Raw genomic sequence first — 22,837 nt, 5'->3', positions numbered from 1 at the left:
ATCGAATTGACGTCCAGCGTAGCTGCTGCTTTCATCGCCGTTGGGGTAGATCTGCACAGAACGAAGCGGAGCACTCTGCTCTCATACCAATCGACCAGACCTTTACGGGCCATGAATACACCCATTTCCTTCAACGACCGCCCAATGCTCTGCATCGATTCACCGCATTGTACCAAGCTGTGTGTGAGCGGTTATTGCTGCAGAGAGAGCATGTATTCACAAATAGCCAGACTTCAGCAGAACAGGATTCGCAGGCTCAGTTTTCTCTTCCTCATCCGGTAGCGCCACATAGAGCGAAGGAAGGACGGGAGGGACGCTGTGGATGTTGCTCGAGACGCTCTCGGCTTGCCTGAGCGCATTCGAGAACTCAGGCACAGCCCGGAGGGGGCGATTCAGAGTCGCGCGGCTGGTGCTGCCAAGCGGGCCTGGAGCGATGGCATTGACCCTCGAGGTGCTCATGCTGAGCGATCGCTGCAACCCGGCTCCGTTGTTCAAAGACATTGCACTCAGCGTCTTGTAGATCGAGACGCTAAAGTTTGGCTTTTGCACCTCGAACGGCGATATCAGCACTAGCGCTTTAGCAGCTCGCTCGCGCTCCTTGATCAAGGCGGACGGGCTCAAGTCACCGGCACCTGGTTCAGTATCGGCGGCAGCCTCGACGTTGGTCCGGTTGCGTAGCTCTCGCGCCCGCATGGCTGCGATTCGCATCATCACCATCGCCGTCGATATCCCGATTGATCCATCCTCAACGGCAGTGAGCAGTCGCCCCGAGCCTGGCAGCATCAGGCTCAGATCCAACGGAGGCCAGTCGCCCAGCCGGAATCGATAGATGAAATACGAAAAGTAGACCAAAAACAGGCCCTGGATGATGCTCTCGCGAATGACGGTCGAGAACGAAGTGATGACGTCCATGATCTGATCCGTGATGGCGAGGATGATATGGAGAAAGATCAGCGTGCGGGTGTGCATCAGAAGCTGGAACTTGAAGTGATATGGGTTGGGCTGTGTGCGGCTGGGATACCCGCCGGTCTGGGATAGCGACGGGATAAGGAAGAGAGACGGCAGTTAGAGAGCGATGGTGGCTGAGGCCGCCGAAAGGATCATCGCCCCTTTGACGTCAGTACGATCTCTGTCAGAGCCTCGGCGATTCCCGAGCCAGCAGCTCATGCAGAGAGTCAGCCGAAGGACCTACATCCAGAAGAAGTGCATACGACGCCGCCTTGGAAAGATTAGCCTCGATAGTGTTGAAAAGCAGCCGCGCCATGACGCAGTATAGAAATATGAGGGTAGCCTGGCGAGCAAGCGGCGCACGCAGCCGTTGGGGCATATGAGCAGATCTTGTCAGTGTTGGTGGGTATCCGAGCCCGTCGATGCTGGTGCTGAGAGCATCGGCGAGACATTGCACGGCAGCGTATTTCTGTCAACGATGCGGTTCCCACGGCGATCTGAGCGCCAGAGGCCCGCGAGCTGCCAATGGCTTACGCTATAAAAGCGGCCGTAGCTGATGGTTGCAACTCCAATGGTCGTCAACCCGATGCCAATAACTGCCCGTCAACGAATGACCCATGCCCGGACCTGTTAGCCCATCCGAATCCAGTCCTCGCATGCGAGAGGAGCCGTATGTGGTAGCGAAGGGCTGCGAATACTCAACAGATCGCCATTTTCTTCTCGGCACTGGTGAGCCTTGCCCGGGTGATCCCATATCCCTTCGAAAGCAGAATCTCGATGACAATCATGAATGCTTGATGGGCATAGTCGCCCGCGCTGCATATGAGCATGGTGTATCCTTGGTGCGGAGCAAACCCAGGAGATTATCGAGGCGACAACCGAGACACAACCACAGATATGTAGATTCAGCCCGAAGCATCAGACGCCCGCGTGTGGTGATATACAGCCTCCTTTCCAGCCGCATTGCAGACGAGGCATCTCGATCCTTGCTCAGTCCCCAAATGCGCGCATATGTCTGCCTCGAACCAGCTTCTGTCTCTAGATGGAGCCACAGCGGCCTCAGCCCCGCTCCCTGTCAAAGCCATGTCCGTGCAATGTTACCGTTGTTGAGCTTCCCGACGGCTGCCCCAAAATATACCACCATGAGCAAAGTCTTGCCCATGATGAGATAGCCGACGAGGCTGTGGATGTGAATATGCACATAGCTGAAGCGGTACGCGTTGGAGAGGTACCATGCCGAGAGCAGGCCATAGGCGAGCGAAACCGAGCCATAGATATATGACAGGGACAGCAGATCGCTCTCGCTCGAGTTCAAAATGGCATCAAAGTCGGACATTCAGTGCTCGTCTTCCTTGGCGCTTTCGAGCCCAGATAGACCAGATGGGTGAGCTGGAACGAGGCAGATTCGAGAGGAAACCAACGCCGAGTCTAGAGTGATGTTGATGGTGTGCAAGAGCTCGCCAATATCTGTACCGACACGCAATCGACCCGGAGGGAAATGAAAGAGGGATGGGCTCGAGCCTGATTCAGATCCGGCACAAAACCGCCGGCTCCAATCGCCGGGCCGGTCGTTCCCCTCAAGGCTGACCGACATCACTGTCCATCAGGAGTTCGGTGCTCGCCCTTGTGGGCCAAAGAGCAGTATGTCTGCTTCGCCCAGACTCCCACACAATACACCGAGGCCCAATGTGGACTCGTGGGGGGGCATACGGATACCATCTTGCCGTGAACAGAGCAGACCAAATGTCTCGATTGTCTGAACGAGATACACCTTACCCATGAGCAAATGGGTCACTTGCCCACACCCCATATGTCAGCGTAGTATACGATGGCTTGCATCCAACTGAGCCACATGCAATCCAACAGATCACTTTGGCAGCCTCCGAGTGAAGACCGCCGGTCGCTCTCCGTCTCCACAATCGACCTGCGCACTGGTCTCGGAGTGCCAGCGGTGAATGGTGCTCTTGGACACGTTGAATATGGAGGCAATTCTTCTCAGGCTATGAATGATGGTATTGCACCGCATCGCAGAATGGTCATGGCCAGCGCGCGGTGGTATTTGGAAGCAAATTATTCGGTCATTGGTCAATAGCCAAGGTGTCTCGTTTTTTATTGGATTGACTGTAGCTGCGCTGATTCGGATGTCTGTGTCCTCAACAATCGACATGATGCCGGCGGCTATATCATCTCGCGGCCGTCACGGCGGATACAGAAAGCGGTACCGGAAATATGATACGATCACTCGGTGTTGGCGGATCCCTCCACCTTGAACGCTTCGTACATCGGGTCGCAGATGAGCCAGCCAGCAAACCGGCCAACATACAAGCGGCTCTTAGCCAGCTGGTACTCGGAGTTTGCTTGCTTGGCTTGGCGATAGGTCTGCGAGCTTGTACTGGCGCCGGCAGTTCGACATTCCGGGAATTAGCATCACAATCATGCTGGTCAGAACAACAGCCCAGATACTCGAGGCCTATAGCCGCAAATGTGCAATCGCAGCACAAACTCACGATGCACAGCCCACAGCGCAGTTAAAGGGAGTGCGTTAGGTGCATGCGGGCTTACCTGGACGCCGCACTCGGATTGACCCTCGAAAGAACTTCTTGATGGAGCTTGAAAAGCGACAGCTTTGATATCGATGGTCTGGACAGAGGGGATGGAGACGTCAGCACTCGCTTTATCGGTACTTCGTTGTATCAGTGGTCCAAGACTCAGGAGGGCGCTGGGTGCAGTGTTCAAGAGCCCACTCGTTGCTGACTCGGCGAGAAGCGAGGGATACCTGGCTCGCTCGTTATTCTTGGCCTTTTTCGCAGAGAAGCCCTGCTTGCGGCCGCAAACTGTCACCTCAGAATCATCTGATGGAGATGACCAACCAATCGAGGCATCGGCGCTAATCGGTCGGGTATTTTCGTTCTTGGTGACTGCTACACGGCTGAAAGGGAAGGGGACCTTCGAGTGAAAGATTTCTGGAACCTGAACCCGGTACAACGGCGGCAGATCTGTCGGGAAGCAGCAATAAGCAAAGCCGCGCGTCCTTCAAGGGACATGCCTCCATCGAGGGAGGTTACTGGTTCGTATCGCGCCGTTTCCTTGCCACAGGTCAGTCTTACCGACGATGCCTTCGAGTCGGTCGATGAAAGCCCGATATGCGTCGGCATGGTTGTAGAAGGCCCCGATCGTTATTGTCGACAGATAAATTGGATCCATAAGGGAGGCGACTAAAGCACCGCCGAGCCCGACGACCATCCATTTGGCAATCTTGTCGCTACGGTACAATTTAGATAGCCACCGTCATTTCGTTTGCAAGCAGATCGGCAGAAGATTGTCGCCACTGAGATCCGCACAAGAAGAATCCAAAGGAGCACTGCTTGACCAGCCCATGACTGACTCGAAAGCACTTGGCGTGACATGCCTCGTTGCCGTACCTGCAGCTCAAAGAATTGGTCGAGTCCGCATCAATGCGACCTGCACAGAACAGAAAGCGGATATATGGAGTCCGTCACCGCATCCACATCCACATCCACATCCACATCCACATCCACATCCACATCCACATCCACATCCACATCCACATCCACATCCACATCCACATCCACATCCACATCCACATCCACATCCACATCCACATCCACATCCACATCCACATCCACATCCACATCCACATCCACATCCACATCCACATCCACATCCACATCCACATCCACATCCACATCCACATCCACATCCACATCCACATCGACATGAATATCCACATCCACATCCACATTACGTCGACTGCCCGTGTTTCAAATGCACAGTACCCTCCTTTTCGATGCCTGCAGTCGTCGCTGTCGTCCGATCGAGTACATATGACGAACGCCATAGAATGTCTGCCAACAACACTCAGCCGAAACTCACCTGGCTTGGTACGCAGGACTCCCAACAGGTTATAGCTGTCCCGTCCACGAAGTACACCCGAGGCGACCATGTTGGCCGACGAAACTACCAGTGGCTCGGCGCACTCGGGGGACACATCGGCCACACTGTCAGATTGATCCATGCTCTGAGTCGCTGGTGCTGACGGGGACTGAGTCGGGGGACCTGCAAGCGACACAGAATCGTCTGCTCCGTGCATCTCGGTTTTGGGTCGCTTGTTTGCCGGAGATTCATCCGATATCTCCTCGTCGCGCCGACTGATAAACCGCCTTTTTTTCTCTTCGTTGGCTTTCCGAGTATCGTCGCTCTGAGACCTATCGAGACAGGTCATTGAGGCATCGCCGCAGGGAGCCTGTGAAACGTAGAGATGAAACTCGACTCCCGGCGCCAGCTTGAACCTTCCTGGAGTGCTTTGCCGCAGGACCGATGATGAAGAATCAAGACATAGATTCATTTCGTTGTACAAATAGCTGCATGCGATAGTCAAGCGTCAGTCTATTGCTTGTAAGCGAGGAGGAGGGGCAGTCTCTGCGAATCCGAGCTGAGCAGCTTCAGAAACATTGTGATATCGACGGATATCGAAAGCGATGCCCAAGTCGTTTCGTATCAAGCCGCGGCGTGTCATTGTTGCGCATGCTGAAGCGGAAAGATGTGTCCTTACGTGAGAAAATGACGACGACAGACGACTTCGGCGTGGCTGTCGAAGAGTACATCGCCATCGGGACTGAGCTCGGAATTGCCCAGGCATTTGAGTCCGGTCCTGGTGGTGCATATTCACAATATCAAGGGAAACGGTCAGCCGCCACCGCAAGGGCGACGACAGCAGCGTTGATATCATACCCAACCGGACTCACCCCACAGCCACGCATTCGTAGGCGCACATATCTTGATCTGCTCAAACAGAAGATGGAGACGTGAGCAGCCAGCGGGAAAAAACGACACATGCCCAAACACAAACCAAGCCGTATGCTGTCGGTCAAATGATATTGGGCCATGCATCTATCGGGCTGGAGACTGTCGCAAGGAAAGCTGCCACCGCAACGGGCCCACCTTGCGTTTGGTGTTCCTTGACGATCGCTGCCATGACGGTCCACTCGGGCTTGTTGGGCGACCGCCACACAGGCTTGCCTCGCTTTGGCAGCGAGTCGAACTTTTCGATTGCCGTGGTGGCGATGGCATCGGCAAATCCGGGCGGCCGCCGCGATGTCGATCTGTCCTTGACCATGGGTTCGCTGGTCGGGTCTATGTGTTGTGGCTGTTGCAAGCGGCGATGCGGATGGCTTTGTCGAGGCTGCCTCGCTGGGCAAAGATTCACCAAAGTCGCCGCTGGGTGCGCTGTCGCTCGTAATCCAGGGCCGCTGCAGTCGGACTGGCGAGCATGAGCCTGCTGGTGCCGGGAGCGAGATGGGGGGGCAGGCCCAGAGGGCGGCTGCGACTGCCACGGCTCGCTGGCAGATCGGCCATACCGGGGCGGATGGTTTTCCGCGTTTGTGCGACGTGTCGGAGATTGGCTGTACCGAGAGCGAGACCGCCGCCAGCGAGACGACACAGCTGCTGCGCCGACTGTCTGTGTGCGGCGAGAGAGCCTCTCGGCAAGTGGCGAGACGGCACACGCACACACAGGGCGCGTGTTGGCAATGTCGCTCCCGCTCGCCTCGTCCATCGCTCATCGCCCATCGTCCATCGCTCATCGCCCATCGTCCATCGCTCATCGCCCATCGTCCATCGTCCATCATCGGGCTCATCTGCGCTTTGTCTGGCCGCCGCTCCCTATCAAGCCCAAGCCCAAACCCATCCTCGCATCCCTCACACCCACCTAGGTATATCTTCACACGAGCATCCCTGACGACTTTCGCTGCTTCTCCAAGCCACCGCGAACACCCTCGTGCTCATACCCGTCGCCGCACCGTTCCAAATGCTGCTATTCGGTGCTTCTCTTCGTTGAGCAGACTCGCCCGAATGTCAAAGCCAGTGTCTATACCGACCCCTTTGTCAAGCTCGAGCATGGTCCAGCCGCTGCTCCCGACAGTACCATCGTCGAAGAAGAAAAAGCATCCGTCAGCCAAGCGCCTGGACGCTGCAGAGCCAGACTGGGCCCCCAAGGTGAGCGGCTCTGCGAGAACATGCACCCGCCCCTCCATGCGCTCAGTACAGCAGCTCTTCGATCATGTTGGTTTATCGATTTGAGCCCGATTGTCTTATCAGAATGGGCTGTCCGGCATCGCAGATGGACTTTTCGAAGGTTAGCGACAGGATCCTAAAGAAGTACAAGCGGACGTACAGCATCAAGATCAAGGCAAAGGAGACCCCGGAGGAACTGGTCGGCTCGGTCACAAAGCACTTCCACTCGCAGGTCGTCAGCGAGCGCGACGTTCTGCCATATTTTCTCTACTGCATACACAACCAAGGTAGGCCATCGATTCAGGTCAAGCATCGGTAGCGCATTCTCTCGATGATAGGCTGATCGGACGAGACTCGATCCGGTCGTGTGTGGCAACGAAATGCCCCCGCACAGTAGCGCTGATGACTGCATGTTGGATCCATTGTTTGTGACGACATCGAACTGCCGCTGCTCTGCCAACCCGTGTTGGCCGAATATCGCAGGCAAGCTGCTCAAGTTGCCATCGAAAACATTGCAGTCGGTCGCCCAGCCAGCAGAACAGTGATGCGCCCAGGAGACAGAACGATGCTGCCGAGACACGATGAGGGCCGGCCGATTGAGTTCACAGACCGTCACTGCGATCCAGCCTGGCCGAGCAAACACGCCTGAATATGCCCCGCACGCCCTCCGCCCATCTATCCATTGTTAGATTCGACAGCGACTCGTTGGAGGAGGCGGATGATTGCATGTTCTGTCCGAGTGTCGAGCATTCTCGTCTCGCCAGCGATTGCCTCTCATGAGATCGCCAATTGTCAGTACGTTGGCTTTATTCAGCTGGCTTGGCCGGTCGTAATCCTTGTTCATCGATATCCATCTGCGCGTTTGCTGCCGGATGAGAGCTGCGAGCCCGACTTGCGGTCTTATCTCCTCAGCACCTGCAGAAAGTCCTGCCCGTCGGCCATGGCCATGGGACTGGACTTGTCGCCCCAGGCCAGCGCCTGTGGGCCGGACTTGTGGCTCCAGGTTTTCGGCGTGCTTTTGTGAACATCGGGTTGAGCTTGATGTGGGAGGCTCGTCAGTGCATGAGCGTAACTTGTCGGTGGGATCGAGCCGACCACAGCGCATCGGTACACTCAGAGGGCTGGCTCAAACAGCCTGAAGCCTGCTGTGCTCAGTTGTCGGTACACACTTACCTTCAGCAGGCAGCTTGGCGTCCTGGGATCGCTGGAGCGCTGCGAGCCATCCTGAAGATGAGGATGACTCAAGGGCGTCAGCAAGAAGGAAGAGGAAGACAAGCACAGCACCATAACATGCGGTACTGCACGACAGACTCCCAGATACACATGGCGGCCCGCCGCAGTCATAGCACCTACGATCGTTCAGAAACTCTTTGATATCACTCGTGTTTGTGCTTGCCAAATCGACCGGCTTTCCTGCAATGAGACGGACTGGCTCAATTCCGATGGCCCCCCGAAAACGAAGGACACGGGGTTTGGAGCCAGTGCACCACCATATGCCCCCGGACGTCCAAGAAATGCATAATACAGACACATGAAAGCAATGCTTACTCGGTCGGGCGCCTCCCAGGGCCGCAGCATAGCTATGTCAGGGCGGATCAGCATCGGCATTACGCAGGTCAGCAGGGCCGTCGGCAGAGGCGCCGGTCGCTGGGCAGGCGGCTCACCTCTTCTCCTCTGACTTGGGCGGCATGCCTGCTTTTTGCTATCTGTGGCCTGCTGTCGGCTGCCGGTTGTCGCTTGTCGCTTGTTGCTTGTTGCTTGTTGCTTGTTGCTTGTCGCTTGTCGGCTGCTTGCGATGGCCGTGGTGGATTCGCTGGGGCAGATTCGACCTCGGCCGTCTTGCATTTTGCGACACAGAGCCGAGACCGCGTCGCTGTCGTCTCGGCCGCTCTCGCTGAGGCGGCACAGCCAACACAGAGCAAGCGAGAAGACAGCCGCTCCAAACCGCCCGATCCAGTTCCTCCGCATTCTGACCCCATCTCACCACCACATCAAACACCATGAGCCGCTACGGCCGGGACCCACGGGAACGAGATCTGGAGAAGCGGCGGACACACTACGCCGAGCTTGACGAGGAGGCTCACTCCCGCGGCCGCGATCGGGAATACCGCGATCTGGACGACCCTCGAAACGGCGATGACTATGGTGAGCCCTGGTGGCAATCGCCCAGCTGCGGCAGCAGTCGCAATGCCAACCTCACGATGGTCGACGCATCCACTGAAATGGAGCTATATATCCGGCTGGTATCTCTTTGTTGCTATGCTCGGCTATAGGAGGAAGTGGCCGACGAGACCGTTCTGGAGACCGAGATCGGGGACGATATGATCGCGATCGCTCCAGGGACCGCTACAGAGACCGATCAAGAGACCGAGGACGAGATCAGCCAAGAAACCGCTCTGCAGAAAGGGACCGGGACCGCTCCAGAGACCGGTATCGACAGTCATCGAGGGATCGCTATCGAAACAGGTCACGGGAACGGCGCCGTTCGCCATCGCTTAGTCCAGACCGGCGTCGAGGTAACTGCGGGGAGGCCAATATTCTCACCCTCTGCTCAGCGTGCAGATCCTCGAGCTTGACCGGATTATCCATCATGACTGATCAAAGCCTCATTATTGCACAATTCTACAAAACATGGGATTGGGTGTATCCCAACAGACGAGAGACGGCCGCGCGAGCGACGACGTGAAGACGAGGGTCCAACCCGTCGACGACAGCGATCCTTTTCCATCGAGCGAGATGGCAGTGACAACGAGAAGTCGGCCCAGGACGGTGAGTGACAGGGACTGGACCGAGATCCCTGTGTAGTGGAGCATTGGCCCCTGACACAATCGGGGTGCGCGACAGCGTTCTGGATCAAGAGATGTGCTCCAGTGCCTGTTTCTGGAGAGGATATGGATGTTACAGGCCGCCGTTGGCGCCATATCAACACCTGTAGCCTCTAACGACCGCTCTACTCTCAGCCAACATGGATGCCGAGCCAGAGAAAGAACTGACCGAGGAGGAGCAGATGATGAAACTCATGGGCTTTGGCGGATTCAATAGTACCAAGGTAATCTGGGTGGCCGCTTGAACATTTGCCGCTGTCGTGTGCTCAAAGGGATGCGCAGAGTTCGTACAACCAGACAGAAAGACAGATAGACAGACAGACAGATAGATAGATATCGCCCTGACTCAATCCGTCTACAAATATGTTTCTCCAGGGAGAGAAGGTATCTGATGCCAATGTCTCGGCCGTGAATGCTGTCAATCTGAAGAAGGCTCGATCATACCGCCAATATATGAACCGAAGAGGAGGATTCAACCGACGTCTGTCCCCGACTCGTTAAGACCAGCATCAACAGTCGGCGTCGCATCACAGGCCAATGCTAGCAACTCAACCGCGGACATCATCCGTGTGAACATCGATTCCCTGCATATCCACCATGGGCCGATTTCGTGACATCGATAGCTCGAGATGGAGTGGTCCACGGGTAGCTCTGCTGATCGTTCTTGACACTGAAGAATATAGCCTTGAATCCGGTTGATCCACCTCTGTCGACGACTGTCAACCGGCACACCACAAACATAACCCGCGTCGACTGCGATTGTGCGATTGCGCGATTGTGCGCACCTTGCAGCATCGGTCTGGTCGTGTGAGGGATATGTGTGTGTATTCATATCCGGCAAGTGAATATTCAGCGATGCAGACAGTGGGCTCCGTTTCGCTTGGGTGCGCTGCAATATGGTTTGCAACCGGAAGTGTAATTGACGTCGGAACTCCAGGCTTGCTTAAGCCAAGTCTTGGAGAGTGCGAAGTCATTAAAACATTTAAAATCAAGAACCAACAACAGGGAAACAATAAACCGATGACTGATCGACCGAGTCACAGTGTTGACCTCATAGCCAAGCTCTCTGAGCGGACTCATGCCACCAAAGATGGCTCCAGTCGATCATCACATGGGCAATTTCAGGGACAACAATCGAAACAGCCGCGAGCTGCTGAGCCGCGCGCAATAGAGCTATCGTCTGATATCCGCCAGGTATAGCAGTGACAGTGCGATAACAAAGACTCCAACTCCAAAACCAGAGAAGGCGCCTGGACCCGCCTGTGAGTTAGACTGGGTGGAGTTGGCGTTGAGCTGAACGACGGCCGAAGCCAAGTAGGTGTCATAGACAGAGGTGTTGGCCGAGACAACGGTTGAGTTGGAGGAGTCAGTCGAGTTTTTGCCAGCAGGGCGTCTCTGGCCCAGAGGAACAGTAGACGACAGGGTGCAGTTGGTACAAGTTGGGTCGCAGCGGGTATAGCGCATAATGCTGGTTTTGTTGGGAGCGATCGTTGTCAGGGAGTAAACGGTGGCATTGGTTTTGCGGTCAATTTTGGAAATACACTTCTTCAAGCTTTCTCCAGTCAAATATGCATTCTCTCCGATGACGCTAAGGGCATTCAGAGAAACGTTGCTGAGGGCCGACGAGGCAGTAAGTAGCTGATCAAAGAGGCGGTCGAGTCGAGTGCGGAAGGTGTTGAAGTTGTTGAAGCACTGGATGCCAACGGTTTCGGTGTTAGTTGCAGTGAGCGGAATGGGCATGCAGGTAAAGTTGTTGCTGGCACAGACGGTTTTGGCGGCCAGGTGATACTTGTTGGAAAAGTATTTGGTGGAGGAAAACTGGAAGTTGGTGGCGACTGTGTACGGAGCACATCCGTTGACCGGGTTGCTATACTCATAGAAGATCATCCATCTGTACGACTGAGCAGGTGGTTCGGTGGTGTGTGTGCGCTGAGAAGAGGCCGAGCGGGTCATGCTCGCATGGGAAAAGGATGCGTGGTTGGGATGGGAGTTTGGGTTTGGCAAGGTGGGAGGAGACGCTGCAGGATTTGTTGCAACTGCGACGGCAGCGAGCCATCCGGCAATCAGAAGCTTGGCCCAAGTGAATGTGGTCATGGTCAGGGTGAATGCTTGGAAGGTTTCGAGCAGATGCAAGGGCAAAACAAGGGTACCAAATGTTTTCGAGAACCACCGATAGATGCTGGGAAGCGGTGCCGCATCGTACCGTTCTTATACCCGACCCTCCCCAGAGACTGTCATTATGCGCGCAGGACAATGCTTGGTGCTGAACATGCATGAAGCAGTCGCCAAGGGAGTTTCTTTGTGCTGGCGAGCTTGTTCTAGCTCTTTGTTCTCGCCCACAGGACAGATTGTTCGACAGGAACAATAGAAGCTTCGGACAATGTGCTATTGGGCTCGGAACAAACGCACAACCCCGGCCAGGCAGGCGGGTTGGCGGCGGCTAGACAATCACACATCCAATCTACGACCGGCGCTCAAGAGCACAGACCAAAGGCGATCCGATCCTACAACAATGCGGGCGCTGCGATATTGTGCGTGCCCCGGATCGCGAGAACAACCGATAAAACTGTGTAGCGGCCAAGGTCGATCTCATGGAGACGGCTGGCTCGTGGCAGCGCCATCTCCAATGCGACAATGCCTTGAGCAGATGATGGGCGAGATGGTGAGAGTGTGGGACTGGAGGAATGGGCGCAGCGGTATTGCAAGTGCATGCGAATGCCGGAAATGTGATCCGCAGATGCGGCTTCAGCTCGGCTCCACTCAGCTGCGTCGGACATACCTAACAATCCACTCTCGCTCTTCATCCGATGGCTGCCGCGAAGGCTGTCCATCGTAGGTATGAATGCGGCCAGTCGCTTCGCTGTAATAGCCGTCTCCGATATCAAACGTTCCCTTTGGGATCGACGGTGCTCGGTTCGCATCGTTTGTCAACTGTGTATCTCCTAAATCAGCGCGGATGACGAGTCTTGGTTGAGCACAGGGATGCTCCAGCATATCGGCAGTAAGGGCAAGCGATGATATCAGCCAGCTGAATATCCTCGATAGAGCCACACCGACCTGGCGGAAACCCATTCACACGCTCCGAGAAGAACCGGCGATCCTTGTCGGTGCAGTAGTCCCAGTCCTCGGGCTCATATTCGAGACCATCTTTGAAAGTGTATGTGCCCTACAACCCAACAACTTCCTGTTAGAGCGACCGAGTCGCATCCTGTGGGGCCACACAATCAAATAAGCGACTTAACAGAGCCTACCTGGACGGCGACGCCATTCTCCCACTCTGCATCATAGAGACCACCGTGTTTGAAGTGAATGGTGCCGTGGCCGTGAAATCTATGGGGTATTATTCCGATCGCGGAGGATTTAGTCCCTGGGCGGTTGTTGTGCTGGCTTGGTCTGGCATTTCCTGCGGCCAGGGCCGGGTGCAAGCGGTGTTGAGCCTGAAATCGATGGCCTGCCCATACTCACTGTCCGTCCTTGAAGTCGCCGATATAGACGTTCCCATCCGGGAAGGTGTATCGTCCCGCGCCCTCGATCCTAAGACGCCGGTTGATCGAGGAGACTCAGATACCTCCAGAGCATATACTCGTGATGGCATCATCTCGTGCGCAGGGCCAGGGAAGCAGCATTTGAACAGGATAGTCACCTGGCCAAGGCAGTTCGCGGACCTGGGCTTTTGCGAATACTCCTTCCTCGTCCTCTCGCTTACCTGCCATTGACGACGGTTGCTTTGAATGGGGATTTGTAGAATGCCATTGCTGCGACTGGGTGTGAGACTGGGTCTGTCCGCAAGCGGAAGAGTCTGCTAAAACTATCGCCTTGAATACAGCGAAATGGGACACTTTCACACACGGATGACTTGTGTGGGTTGCGTGAGTTGTGTGAATCAGACGACTTTGATTGGCACTCGAACTCCATGAAATCCGCTCGCCGAATTCCTCTGGCTATTTTGTTCTTTGCTCTGCGTCTTCCCTCATCCCATCCCAGACATGTCTTCGTACCCTGACTTGCAGTGACTGCATCTGGGGCGACTCGCTGGACCCCATCGTGCCCACTCACTCCATGCATCGCTCACGCAGGGAAATGACGACCCACTTGGCCGGGTGTGTGATATGATCCGACTCCGCCGTGTTTGTCTGAATGAGACGATTTGTCCCATTTTTTCTTCAACACGGTCTACACCAAGTGGAGGCTCGCATTGCTGCAGCCGGACATTCAGTCCAATCACATTGTCGTGGACATAATCGAGCTGTTTCCAGCTTTCGCTCGCAACCGAATTCTGATCTTCCGACTCAATGAATATGGATTTGAAGCTGCTGTATTGCCGAGACGCACAGGTCACAGACTTTGGATTCTGGCTTGGCTTGAGCAAGCCTGGAGTTCCGATGTCAATTACACTTCTGGTTGCAAACCATATTGCAGTGCACCCAAGCGAAACGGAGCCCACTGTCTGCATCGCTGAATATTCACTTGCCGGATATGAATACACACATATCCCTCACACGACCAGACCGATGCTGCAAGGTGCGCACAATCGCGCAATCGCACAATCGCGCAATCGCACAATCGCAGTCGACGCGGGTTATGTTTGTGGTGTGCCGGTTGACAGTCGTCGACAGAGGTGGATCAACCGGATTCAAGGCTATATTCTTCAAAGGCCGACTGTGAGCGACAGATTGGTGCCAATCTGCCCGTTGCGACCATGCAAGCTGTCGTATGGATGATCAAGATGCCAGTTGACAGAGCAAAGAAACGACTTTCCTTCAATAGCCGATTGTACCAGCGGCATGTCGGGCCGAGCAGTGGCCGCCAGTAGCTCTCTGCTCAGCAGTGACAAGCAGCATCACTGCATCAATTGAGCCAGTTTCTTCAGGCCGTATCCGAGCGTCGACTCGACATCCTTCAAAAAGCCAACGACGTCATCCTGCTTGAATGCCAGTGACCGGAGCTTCAAATCGAGGGCCCTCAGGTATTCTCGGAGCTCTATAGAGTGAGGCGTTGTGCAGCAGGTCAGCACCGATCATCTGTCTGCGTGCGTTCGCTGCAATCGGTGCTCAGCGGACACGGCGTCTTGCTCACCTCGTAACTCCACCGACAGAGCCTGCTTCTTTTGATCTGCGCTGTCTGCGATCTGGGTCATGACACGATTCTAATGGAGCAGTGGACCAGAGACTCAGTCACTCATCGATGAAACAGGATGGCGTAGAGACAAGCCATTGATGATGCATCACTGCGCAGCAGCGTAATACCCACGTATTTATCGTAGTTGTGTTTATGGAATGCCAACTCGTTTTCGAGCACGGTCTTCTCGGAGTCGTGAAGGGCCTGCACAAAGGTTAGGGATGAATATTCGCGGCTGTGATATATAACGACAGCGCATAGCCAACGAACCGTATAGACTTGTATAGACTTGACAAGGCAGTGGACCGTCTCTTGCAGTTCGTTCGATTTACAGCGCGTGAGCTGCCGCAGCAATTCGTCTTCGGTTGGGATGGCCGGGTAGCCAGGCCGCATAACTGATATTGTGAGTTGATATCGGATAAGCTTCCAACGACGCAGCCAAGAACGTATGCAAGCGGAACGAAGGAATAGTCCTCGGCAGGGATGACGCCTTACCTTGCTCAAGTGTCGGGACTGGTGCGCTCGGTACCAGCACCGACAAACTGAGCAGCGAGTTCATTGCAGATCGGAGCGAAACCATCGTGTCGTTGTAACCCCCAAGTACATGATCCTGTCGTTGAAGAGTGGCCAAGCGTAATGGGCCATTGTTCGTGAGCATCAATAGCTTACCAGCAACTAAAGGCTGGATCACCGGCGGCCATCAAACGAAGCACAGAGGAGCAACCCGCTACCTCAAACAAAGCAACCGAGTTTGGGAGGAACGATGATTGCAGAGTCGACTGGAATGCAAACAGGTCTGCAAGAGTTCATAGAGGTTGTCAGCTCACCGGAATGCCTCTACACGAGCTGGGCGGCGCATTGGCGGGTTTTTGGAAGCGTCCACAAATGCTCACCTTTATACAACCTGTGGAGCTTTTCTTCCAGCCTGGAAACGTGTCGTAGATTCAGATGACCAATACTGCCTGTGGGGTCAAATTGGGAGGATCAGCGAACGCTCACGCAACAGCAGACAGTACCGACGCCATCACGCCGGTCATCGAATGAGCCGCTGGACCCTACCACTGCACAGATCGGCTATCGACGCCTTGCAGGTATCTCTGTGTCGTTTTTGAATCACAAAATCAGAGATAAACTCAAAAAAGGCATCTCCGCGATTCTTGGACGGGCCATCGATGTGGTCGGCAAGCTGTCGATTAAGCTGCTTCCTTGCACCGTCGAGTTTTCGAACACTCTCGTTGATCTTTTCGGACTCTGTCTTGCCCACCTTGACGATGGTTGCAAACAATCGAGAGGCCCGGGTGAATATGACACAGAGTTTGATGCATCCGTCTCAAACACACTCCGTCTACGAGCATCCGATCGAACGCTGGCTACCGGCATCGCACCTGGCCAACAACAGCCGAAAGGACTGCCACCGCACTTTGTATGTCGTTTGCTGCGCTGCCGAGAAGTGCCTCGCGGCCCTGGCTAGTATCCTTGAGTGTCGAAAGCTCGCGCTGAAGTTGAACTACAAGTGATTTGAGTAACAGCACTCTCCGCCGGTCATAATCGCCACCGACTGTCTCCTGGATCGTTTTTTGATGCAAGTCGTGTATTTGTGCCAGCTCGGCTTCCATCTGCTTGTTTTTGCGGGTTATCTCTGCAACCTAGTAGAATCAAAACCGATGGCAAACTGCGCTGTCAGGGGCATACTTGGCTGGGGGTGCTAGAATGCAAGTGCATGCGGAGCCGCAACATAACAAACCTGCGCCTCCAGAAATCGGTTCTTCTCGATCAGGGCGTTGACATTCAGTGCTGAGGCCAGCTCCAGCTCGATTCCTGAGTCACCCTGACATTTGAGAGCGTCCCGCATCTCTGGTCGGTGGGCCGGAGCAGAGTTGTCCGTGGACAATACCGAATGCGACTTTTTGAGTCTGCCTCTCGAGTCGGTTTTCTTTATGGTGGGCCCTTGGCTGAGCGAGCCACAGCCGGCAGGTCGAATTGGCAATCCGCACAAGAGTCAGGATAAGTGATGTAGTAAACAGCAGCACCAAGAAGCGGCCACTGCACTCCGTTAGCCGCAAGTAGTCGCTGTATTCCATTAGCGATTCGTTTCGGACATTGACGGAACACTCACGTCCTTGGACCGCCGCACCCTGGGGCTGGCAGAGGCTCCGGCATGCCGTCTCTTGCCCTGCCGCTCAAGCTCGGGGCACTGTTTCGAGTCGATAGTGAATTCGTCCGCCGCGGAGCGAGCGATGATATCGGTGCTGGTGCTTCCGGGGTTGACGCAGTAGCTGGCTGGCTAGGAGCAGCCGATCGGTGGATCTCAGCAAGGACAATCTCCAGCACACGAATGTACTCGGTGCCGATCGTCATGAAGCTCTGGCTCAGCCGGCCAGTCTTGGTCGAGCCGAACTTCTGAGTGGTCCAAGTGCGATCCATTGACATTGGACAAGGAATTCAGCGAGACGTTGGGCGAGCTATTAGATCGGTCGAACTGCCCTGCGACGGCATCGAATTGAACTTTTGCCGGTGTCTTCCGACGGTACCTCGATCTCACGGACCACAAACTTGGAAAAGACGCCGTTGAAGACCTCCTCGTGAACTCGCTTTTCGCTGTCGGCAACGTTGCTGGCCGTCTCGATTTTCTGCAGACAGACATCCCGAGCAGGAAATGCGCCGTTAGAGACGCAGCGACGCCGATGAACGGCAGTCGCCGTCATCGTCCGATCTGGACCCGAATGGAGAAGTCACTGGCCAGCGATCCAGCAACGGCTATCGATCATCGACAAGGCCTTACCCGTTCATTCTTGCGGGTTTCCATGAGCCGCTGGACCGAATCGATCTTGAGCTTTTCAAAGAGCCGTGCAAGAATGCGCTGTTTTGAGTGGATGGCCTTGGATCGATTCGAGTGAATCAGCGGAACGAGTTCCGGCTCCGGGATTGTGGCGAACTCTGGCAGCCGACGCAGCGACTGGATGACGGCGAGCTGATGCGAGTTGAGAGTTTGGTGGGCTGCCGACTGGGTCGCAGCGAGCGATGCAGACATGGCGAGCGAGCGGGTGCGGCTTGGCGAGGGGCAACGTCAGCGGCGGGGATGCTGATGAAGCAGAGCAGCGAGCCTGAGCCAAGGCCAGGCGCTGCAATGCTTGGTTGGATGATCCTGCAAAAGCCGGGAGGTCTGTTGCTGTTGGAAATCCGCGGATTTCCAGCCCCTCTCTCATCGCCGCTATCCATCTCCGGCCTCATCAGCTGCACGATTTCGATCCGCATATCCGCTCTGCTTTCGATTTGCGATCCGCCTCGTCGCCGCCGTTTCCGCCGCAAGCTGACTGCCGCTCGCAACGGAATCTACTCGACCACCCAACCACCCAACCACCCAACCACCCAACCACCCAACCACAAATCCGTCCGATCGACCGACCAGACCGGCCGATTAACGAGCCAGCCGACCACACCGACCACACCCGACCGATCACACTGACGACCATCGGATCGACCATGCCCAGCTCCCCCTCGGTCGAGAGCCAGGATGCTGCAGCACCAGAGCCACACCACCAAGGCGAGCTCTCGTCCGTGCATGCGACCCTGAACTGCGTCAACATGCTCATGGGCGTCGGCATTCTGTCCGTGGCCTTTGCCCTGAATATGACCGGGTGGGTTCCAGGCATCTCCATGATGGTCCTGTTTGCGTTGACGGTCAACTACAGCGCCAAGCTGCTGGTCAAGTGCATGGCCAAGCCTTTCCCCGTCGCCGTCGACTCTGAAAGCGAGCGCGAGCCTCTGTTGCGACCCTTGGAGTCCAGGTCGTCCCTGCATCAGCTGCGTTATCCAAAAAACTACAGTGACATTGGCGAGCTGGCCTTTGGCCACACCGGACGCAACGTCATCTCCGCCATCTTCTGCTTTGAGCTCTTTGCTGCGGCCATCGCCATGATCATCCTCATGGCGGACTCGCTCGAGGCTCTGTTCCCCGGCGCCGTCCCGCTTACGGGCCTCAAGCTGATTGCGACGCTGGTGGTGCTGCCGACGACGTGGTCAAAGTCCATGAAGCTCCTTTCCTACGCAAGCGTTGTCGGCATCCTGGCGACCTGCGGATTGGGCATCATCCTCGTCATCGATGGGCTCTCGGTCAGCACCAGCCCCGGATCGATCCTGGTGCCTGCCGAGACCCTGCTGTGGCCGCAGTCGCTGAGCCGTTTGCTGATGGCCATTGGCCTGCTTATTGTCGGCTTCGATGGCCATGCTGTCTTTCCGGCGATCCACCGAGAACTCAAGCATCCCGAGTCATTCAACAGCATCATGAATCTTACCTATGCGCTCATTGCGACTCTGTACATTGGCATGGGTTCGCTCGGATACTGCATGTTCGGCACAGGCACGCTCCCAGAGGTAAGCGGGAGGGAGCGATGGATGGATGGATCGATCGAGCGACCGACTGCCATTGTGTTGCCAAGTCGACCGGGCAAGAGCGCCCTGCGAGTGCAAAATGCGTCCGCCTAGCAATCGGTAGGCGTTGACAGCAAGTAACTCCTTTCTTGCTCTGAACCCACGCAAGATCACCCAAAACCTGGCCACCGTTCCCGAGTACAACCAGCTCCTGACCTACCTCATCCTGTGGCTCACGGCGATCAACCCGGCTGCCAAGTACGGGCTGGTGACGACCCCGATTCACACCCAAATCGGTGAGCTTCTTGATGGTGTCTGGCGCACCGACAGAACAGAGGGTCCGCCGTTCGACGTTTTCGGCTCACCTCTGGAATGCTTGCTCCCATGCAGAGCACCTCTTTGGCATCGAGTCGCTCGGGTGGCGCCTCGTTTCAAGAACCCTCGTTGCCTTTGCCATTCTCTTCACCTCGATCCTCGTCCCAGGTTTCCACCATGTGCTCTCGGTCCTGGGCTCAAGCTTCTCGTTTACGATTGCCATCATCTTCCCGATCCTCTGCTTCCTGGTCCTGTTTGGTGCTGAGATTCCGCTCACGGAGCGGCTGTTCCATCTTGCTGTCCTGATGCTCGCCTTGGTATTTGCTGTGTTGGGGACGCTGGGTGCCTTCATTGAACACTAGGCGCTCATCATCATCGAGGGAGGGGGGCAACGAGCGGACACTACTACGCCGTGATACTATGCAGGGAGTCTATCGATCGACGGGGGGTACAGATGTAAGCCATGCCGTTTGGCTCTGGGTCACTTTGTTTTCCATGGCCCCGGGTCACTTTGTTTCCCATGATTCTGGGTCACTTTGTTTCTCATGACTCTGGGGTAGATTATGCCGGTAGTTATAGAGCACTCCGGCTATCGGTAGATTCGATAATATTCGATGATCACGCAACGCAGATGCGTGTGTAGTCCGAGCCGGAACAAAGTAAGGACAAATCGATAGAGATGAAGGACAAGGCAAAGAGTGGGAGAGCGACAAAGGGAAGGGAGACAACGATAGAGACGACGACAGTCAAAGTTGATATACGGATTGCATGCATGCCACAGTTGCCGCACATGTTCGCGCCACCCTGGCAACGAGTGAATCATGGGGCAATCAGGGAATGGAGCGGAAAGAAGCCCTTCTTTTTGGTGTTGTCGTTGACTCCGTAGCCCCAGCCGTCGTCGAATGCTTTCCTGGTGAGCCAGAAGCGGTGAGGGGCGGGAACGCAGTTAGGGCATCGTACCATCAACACCCGATGCAGTCCAATTCGGATCCAATCCACTCCTGAATAAGATAGCCATGTCGAAATACCGCCGGCACGAGCAATCGCAGTCGAGGACATCCCCTTCGTCTCCTGTCCAATATCAAACAGAAACTAACCTGAGATGGACCACCTGGCCGACGCCAAGGGATATCTCGTCGCCGCGGGTGGGGCGGAACCGAGTGCCGACGACGTACCAGCTGTCGACGGGGTACTCGGGTGTCTTTGGGGAGCGGCTGCCCGAGCTGGAGGTGTTGAAACGACCGAGGGTGCTGGCGACATCGGGCAGCGACGACAGTCCGACTGTAAAGTTGGCCAGGGATGAGCGATTCGCTGGCAGGGGCGGCACTGCCTCGGGGTGGTGCTGCGATATCACACTCGGGAGATTGGCCGGCAGCCAGGACTGCTGCGAGGTACATCCGGAGAGCTCGGTCTTGGTGTCGCCGTTGTCGGGTTCATGTTCATGCTCATGGTCATGTCCTGGCTGGGTGGCTTGCTTGAAATCGGTCGGAGCGTTGGCAGCCGCGGCACCAAGGAAGGTCAAGCCGTCAGGCCGGGACGAGAGCGCTGCAGTGCGAGCCGAGTTTGGGTCGCTATCCAGAATGACGTAGTGGTCGGTGCTTGGCGAGACCTGGGCCGAGAGCGAGCTCGAGCGCTGTTTTGGAGAGATGCGTCTGCGACGGCGGCCCTTGCGATGCCGAGCCGTAACATTCCCAAGGATGCAAGCTGGATCCGAGAAAAAAAGGGGGGGGCAGAATAACCAAAGCCGACAAGGCCAGGGACAAGGTCAGGGACAAGGGCGTTGCGCCAACCACATTGTCTTTCAGGGGCACACCCCCTGGGATTTGCGTCGCGAAAGGCTTACCCAGGACAGCAGCAAACACGAGCGCCGCTCCAACGCCTGCATAGACCAGAATGGTCTTGGTTTGGCTCCAGCTGTTTGGATCGGCAGTCGTTGCGGCAGCACTTGGGCTCGGGCTCGGGCTCGGACTTGGACTTGAACTCGGGGAAGATGTAGCGAGTTGTGCATTGAGCTGGACCGGCAACCAGGTGGTCGAGCGGGAGACACTCGCCGGCTGGGAAGTGTCTGTCGAGAAGGCCTCCAAGGAGATCCAGGCAGCAAGCTCGGTGTCGGAGCGATACGAGCCGCTGGCATCCAGGACGCAGGTGGACGCCGAGGATCCAACATCATGCCATTCTGGAAACGGGGTGCAAAAGTCGGTGCAGCTTGCAGTCGAGCAGGCGTAGCTCTGCAGCCGAACGGCATCGTCGGCGAGAGGCTGCTGTCGGGTGACAACAAACAGCGAACTGCTGAGCTGGGTGCAAGTGGGATAGACAGGACGTCGCTCGGCCCGATGGGGCTGCTCGCAGTCCGGGTCGGCGCTGAAGAGGGTGAAGACAAAGGCCTTGGTCTTGAACGACGGGTCAAAGTTCCTGGCGGACAGCGGACACGGAGGGTTGCAATGAGCGCGGATGGTCTCCTGATGCAAATCATGGTGATGGCGTTGCTCGCAGCGTCCCCCCTCCCTTTGCTTGGGAAGATTGCAATTACGTACCTGAGGGTATCGAGTTTCGTGGAAGGCGCAGGCTGCGAGAGCCGGCAGCTTCGGGAGCGGCGGGCAGTGCTGCGGTGATGCGTATGTTGGATGCACTCGCTGGGATCGCAGCTCGGATCGGTTCCGCAATCAAAGTACTCGGGCGCTTGGGTGTGGTTGAGCGAGAAGAAGCCGTGGTGGCCGCCAAAGCCGATGCAAGTCTCGGTCCGGAAGAGAGTGTCGCCCAGGACGGGGGCACCCTGTTGAGGCGGCACCGACGGGCAGTTGGAGCGGCCCACGACCCAATGGGCCAGCGCAGACGATTCTGCTGCCATCGCTCGAAGGAGAAGAGCTGGAGCTGCTGCGGGTGCTGTTGCGGGCGCTGTCGGAGCAGGTGGTGTATGCGTTTTGCAGATCAAGTGCACCACCAGCGCTGCCCGGACCAGCGATCAAGAACCAGCTCGCCGCAACTTCAGGCGGTGCGGCCGGGGGTAAGTCTCTGGGTTGTAGCCTCACTCGCGCAGGGCTCGCCTCTCCTTGTTGTCGCCCCTCCCCTTCCTTTTCTTTCCTTTCCCTTTGCCGTTTTCTCCTTGGACTGGACGTCGTTGCAGCCAGGCTGGGACGGCATATGGCTCGGAGGATGCGCCATCGATGCTGTGTTGCGATACTATTCTGTGAGGATGCCCTGTGATGATGCCCTGTGATGATACCCTG

The 22,837-nt window shown here is 56.1% G+C and overlaps 9 protein-coding genes across 9 annotated transcripts; 3 read left to right on the top strand and 6 right to left on the bottom strand.

The window, feature by feature from the left end:
- Window positions 1-46: 46 nt before the first annotated feature.
- Window positions 47-2,284, bottom strand: BJ171DRAFT_641908 (uncharacterized protein; the record flags this gene model as incomplete). The annotated part of the gene is made up of 5 exons (XM_053115788.1): window positions 47-1,029; window positions 1,193-1,291; window positions 1,483-1,544; window positions 1,652-1,786; window positions 2,050-2,284. 5 exons carry the CDS (start codon window positions 2,282-2,284, stop codon window positions 217-219), a joined length of 1,344 nt encoding a protein of 447 aa, XP_052969131.1. The 3' UTR covers window positions 47-216.
- Window positions 2,285-3,021: 737 nt separating this feature from the next.
- On the bottom strand, window positions 3,022-5,933 carry BJ171DRAFT_495509 (adenosine deaminase/editase). The gene is made up of 8 exons (XM_053110136.1): window positions 5,715-5,933; window positions 5,522-5,620; window positions 4,843-5,330; window positions 4,371-4,410; window positions 4,056-4,210; window positions 3,725-3,944; window positions 3,511-3,588; window positions 3,022-3,340 (listed from the first exon to the last, which is right to left on the bottom strand). Exons 1-8 carry the CDS (start codon window positions 5,741-5,743, stop codon window positions 3,187-3,189), a joined length of 1,263 nt encoding a protein of 420 aa, XP_052969130.1. The 5' UTR covers window positions 5,744-5,933; the 3' UTR covers window positions 3,022-3,186.
- A 931-nt stretch (window positions 5,934-6,864) lies between these two features.
- BJ171DRAFT_473018 (uncharacterized protein) lies at window positions 6,865-7,300 on the top strand (the record flags this gene model as incomplete). The annotated part of the gene is made up of 2 exons (XM_053108683.1): window positions 6,865-6,963; window positions 7,088-7,300. 2 exons carry the CDS (start codon window positions 6,865-6,867, stop codon window positions 7,298-7,300), a joined length of 312 nt encoding a protein of 103 aa, XP_052969129.1.
- Window positions 7,301-8,834: 1,534 nt separating this feature from the next.
- On the top strand, window positions 8,835-10,416 carry BJ171DRAFT_310782 (uncharacterized protein). Its single transcript, XM_053107092.1, has 5 exons — window positions 8,835-9,126; window positions 9,258-9,411; window positions 9,637-9,750; window positions 9,942-10,030; window positions 10,182-10,416. The coding sequence occupies exons 1-5, from the start codon at window positions 9,118-9,120 to the stop codon at window positions 10,305-10,307; spliced, it is 492 nt and encodes a 163-aa protein (XP_052969128.1). The 5' UTR covers window positions 8,835-9,117; the 3' UTR covers window positions 10,308-10,416.
- A 563-nt stretch (window positions 10,417-10,979) lies between these two features.
- BJ171DRAFT_566386 (uncharacterized protein) lies at window positions 10,980-11,900 on the bottom strand (the record flags this gene model as incomplete). Its single annotated transcript, XM_053113406.1, has 1 exon — window positions 10,980-11,900. The coding sequence occupies one exon, from the start codon at window positions 11,898-11,900 to the stop codon at window positions 10,980-10,982; it is 921 nt and encodes a 306-aa protein (XP_052969127.1).
- A 355-nt stretch (window positions 11,901-12,255) lies between these two features.
- On the bottom strand, window positions 12,256-13,559 carry BJ171DRAFT_566385 (uncharacterized protein; the record flags this gene model as incomplete). The annotated part of the gene is made up of 6 exons (XM_053113405.1): window positions 12,256-12,444; window positions 12,586-12,748; window positions 12,864-12,972; window positions 13,058-13,136; window positions 13,272-13,340; window positions 13,513-13,559. 6 exons carry the CDS (start codon window positions 13,557-13,559, stop codon window positions 12,396-12,398), a joined length of 516 nt encoding a protein of 171 aa, XP_052969126.1. The 3' UTR covers window positions 12,256-12,395.
- Window positions 13,560-14,161: 602 nt separating this feature from the next.
- Window positions 14,162-18,062, bottom strand: BJ171DRAFT_495500 (uncharacterized protein). The gene is given in 14 exon segments (XM_053110135.1): window positions 14,162-14,342; window positions 14,359-14,786; window positions 14,883-14,952; window positions 15,057-15,128; window positions 15,195-15,319; window positions 15,420-15,534; window positions 15,656-15,720; window positions 15,818-15,886; window positions 15,984-16,188; window positions 16,310-16,570; window positions 16,669-16,876; window positions 17,041-17,324; window positions 17,456-17,554; window positions 17,707-18,062. The coding sequence occupies 13 exon segments, from the start codon at window positions 17,953-17,955 to the stop codon at window positions 14,647-14,649; spliced, it is 1,962 nt and encodes a 653-aa protein (XP_052969125.1). The 5' UTR covers window positions 17,956-18,062; the 3' UTR covers window positions 14,162-14,342; window positions 14,359-14,646.
- Window positions 18,063-18,407: 345 nt separating this feature from the next.
- BJ171DRAFT_421468 (transmembrane amino acid transporter protein-domain-containing protein) lies at window positions 18,408-19,972 on the top strand (the record flags this gene model as incomplete). The annotated part of the gene is made up of 4 exons (XM_053107488.1): window positions 18,408-18,691; window positions 18,752-19,298; window positions 19,465-19,647; window positions 19,706-19,972. 4 exons carry the CDS (start codon window positions 18,408-18,410, stop codon window positions 19,970-19,972), a joined length of 1,281 nt encoding a protein of 426 aa, XP_052969124.1.
- Window positions 19,973-20,200: 228 nt separating this feature from the next.
- BJ171DRAFT_310734 (uncharacterized protein) lies at window positions 20,201-22,587 on the bottom strand. Its single transcript, XM_053107091.1, has 4 exons — window positions 22,145-22,587; window positions 21,454-22,022; window positions 20,708-21,314; window positions 20,201-20,520 (listed from the first exon to the last, which is right to left on the bottom strand). Exons 1-4 carry the CDS (start codon window positions 22,456-22,458, stop codon window positions 20,430-20,432), a joined length of 1,581 nt encoding a protein of 526 aa, XP_052969123.1. The 5' UTR covers window positions 22,459-22,587; the 3' UTR covers window positions 20,201-20,429.
- Between the last annotated feature and the right edge of the window lie 250 nt (window positions 22,588-22,837).

The sequence above is a fragment of the Polychytrium aggregatum genome (assembly GCF_025602895.1).
Source record: "Polychytrium aggregatum strain JEL109 chromosome Unknown BJ171scaffold_9, whole genome shotgun sequence".
Classification (NCBI taxonomy): domain Eukaryota; kingdom Fungi; phylum Chytridiomycota; class Chytridiomycetes; order Polychytriales; genus Polychytrium; species Polychytrium aggregatum.
This window is presented reverse-complemented; position numbering and strand designations above follow the sequence as displayed.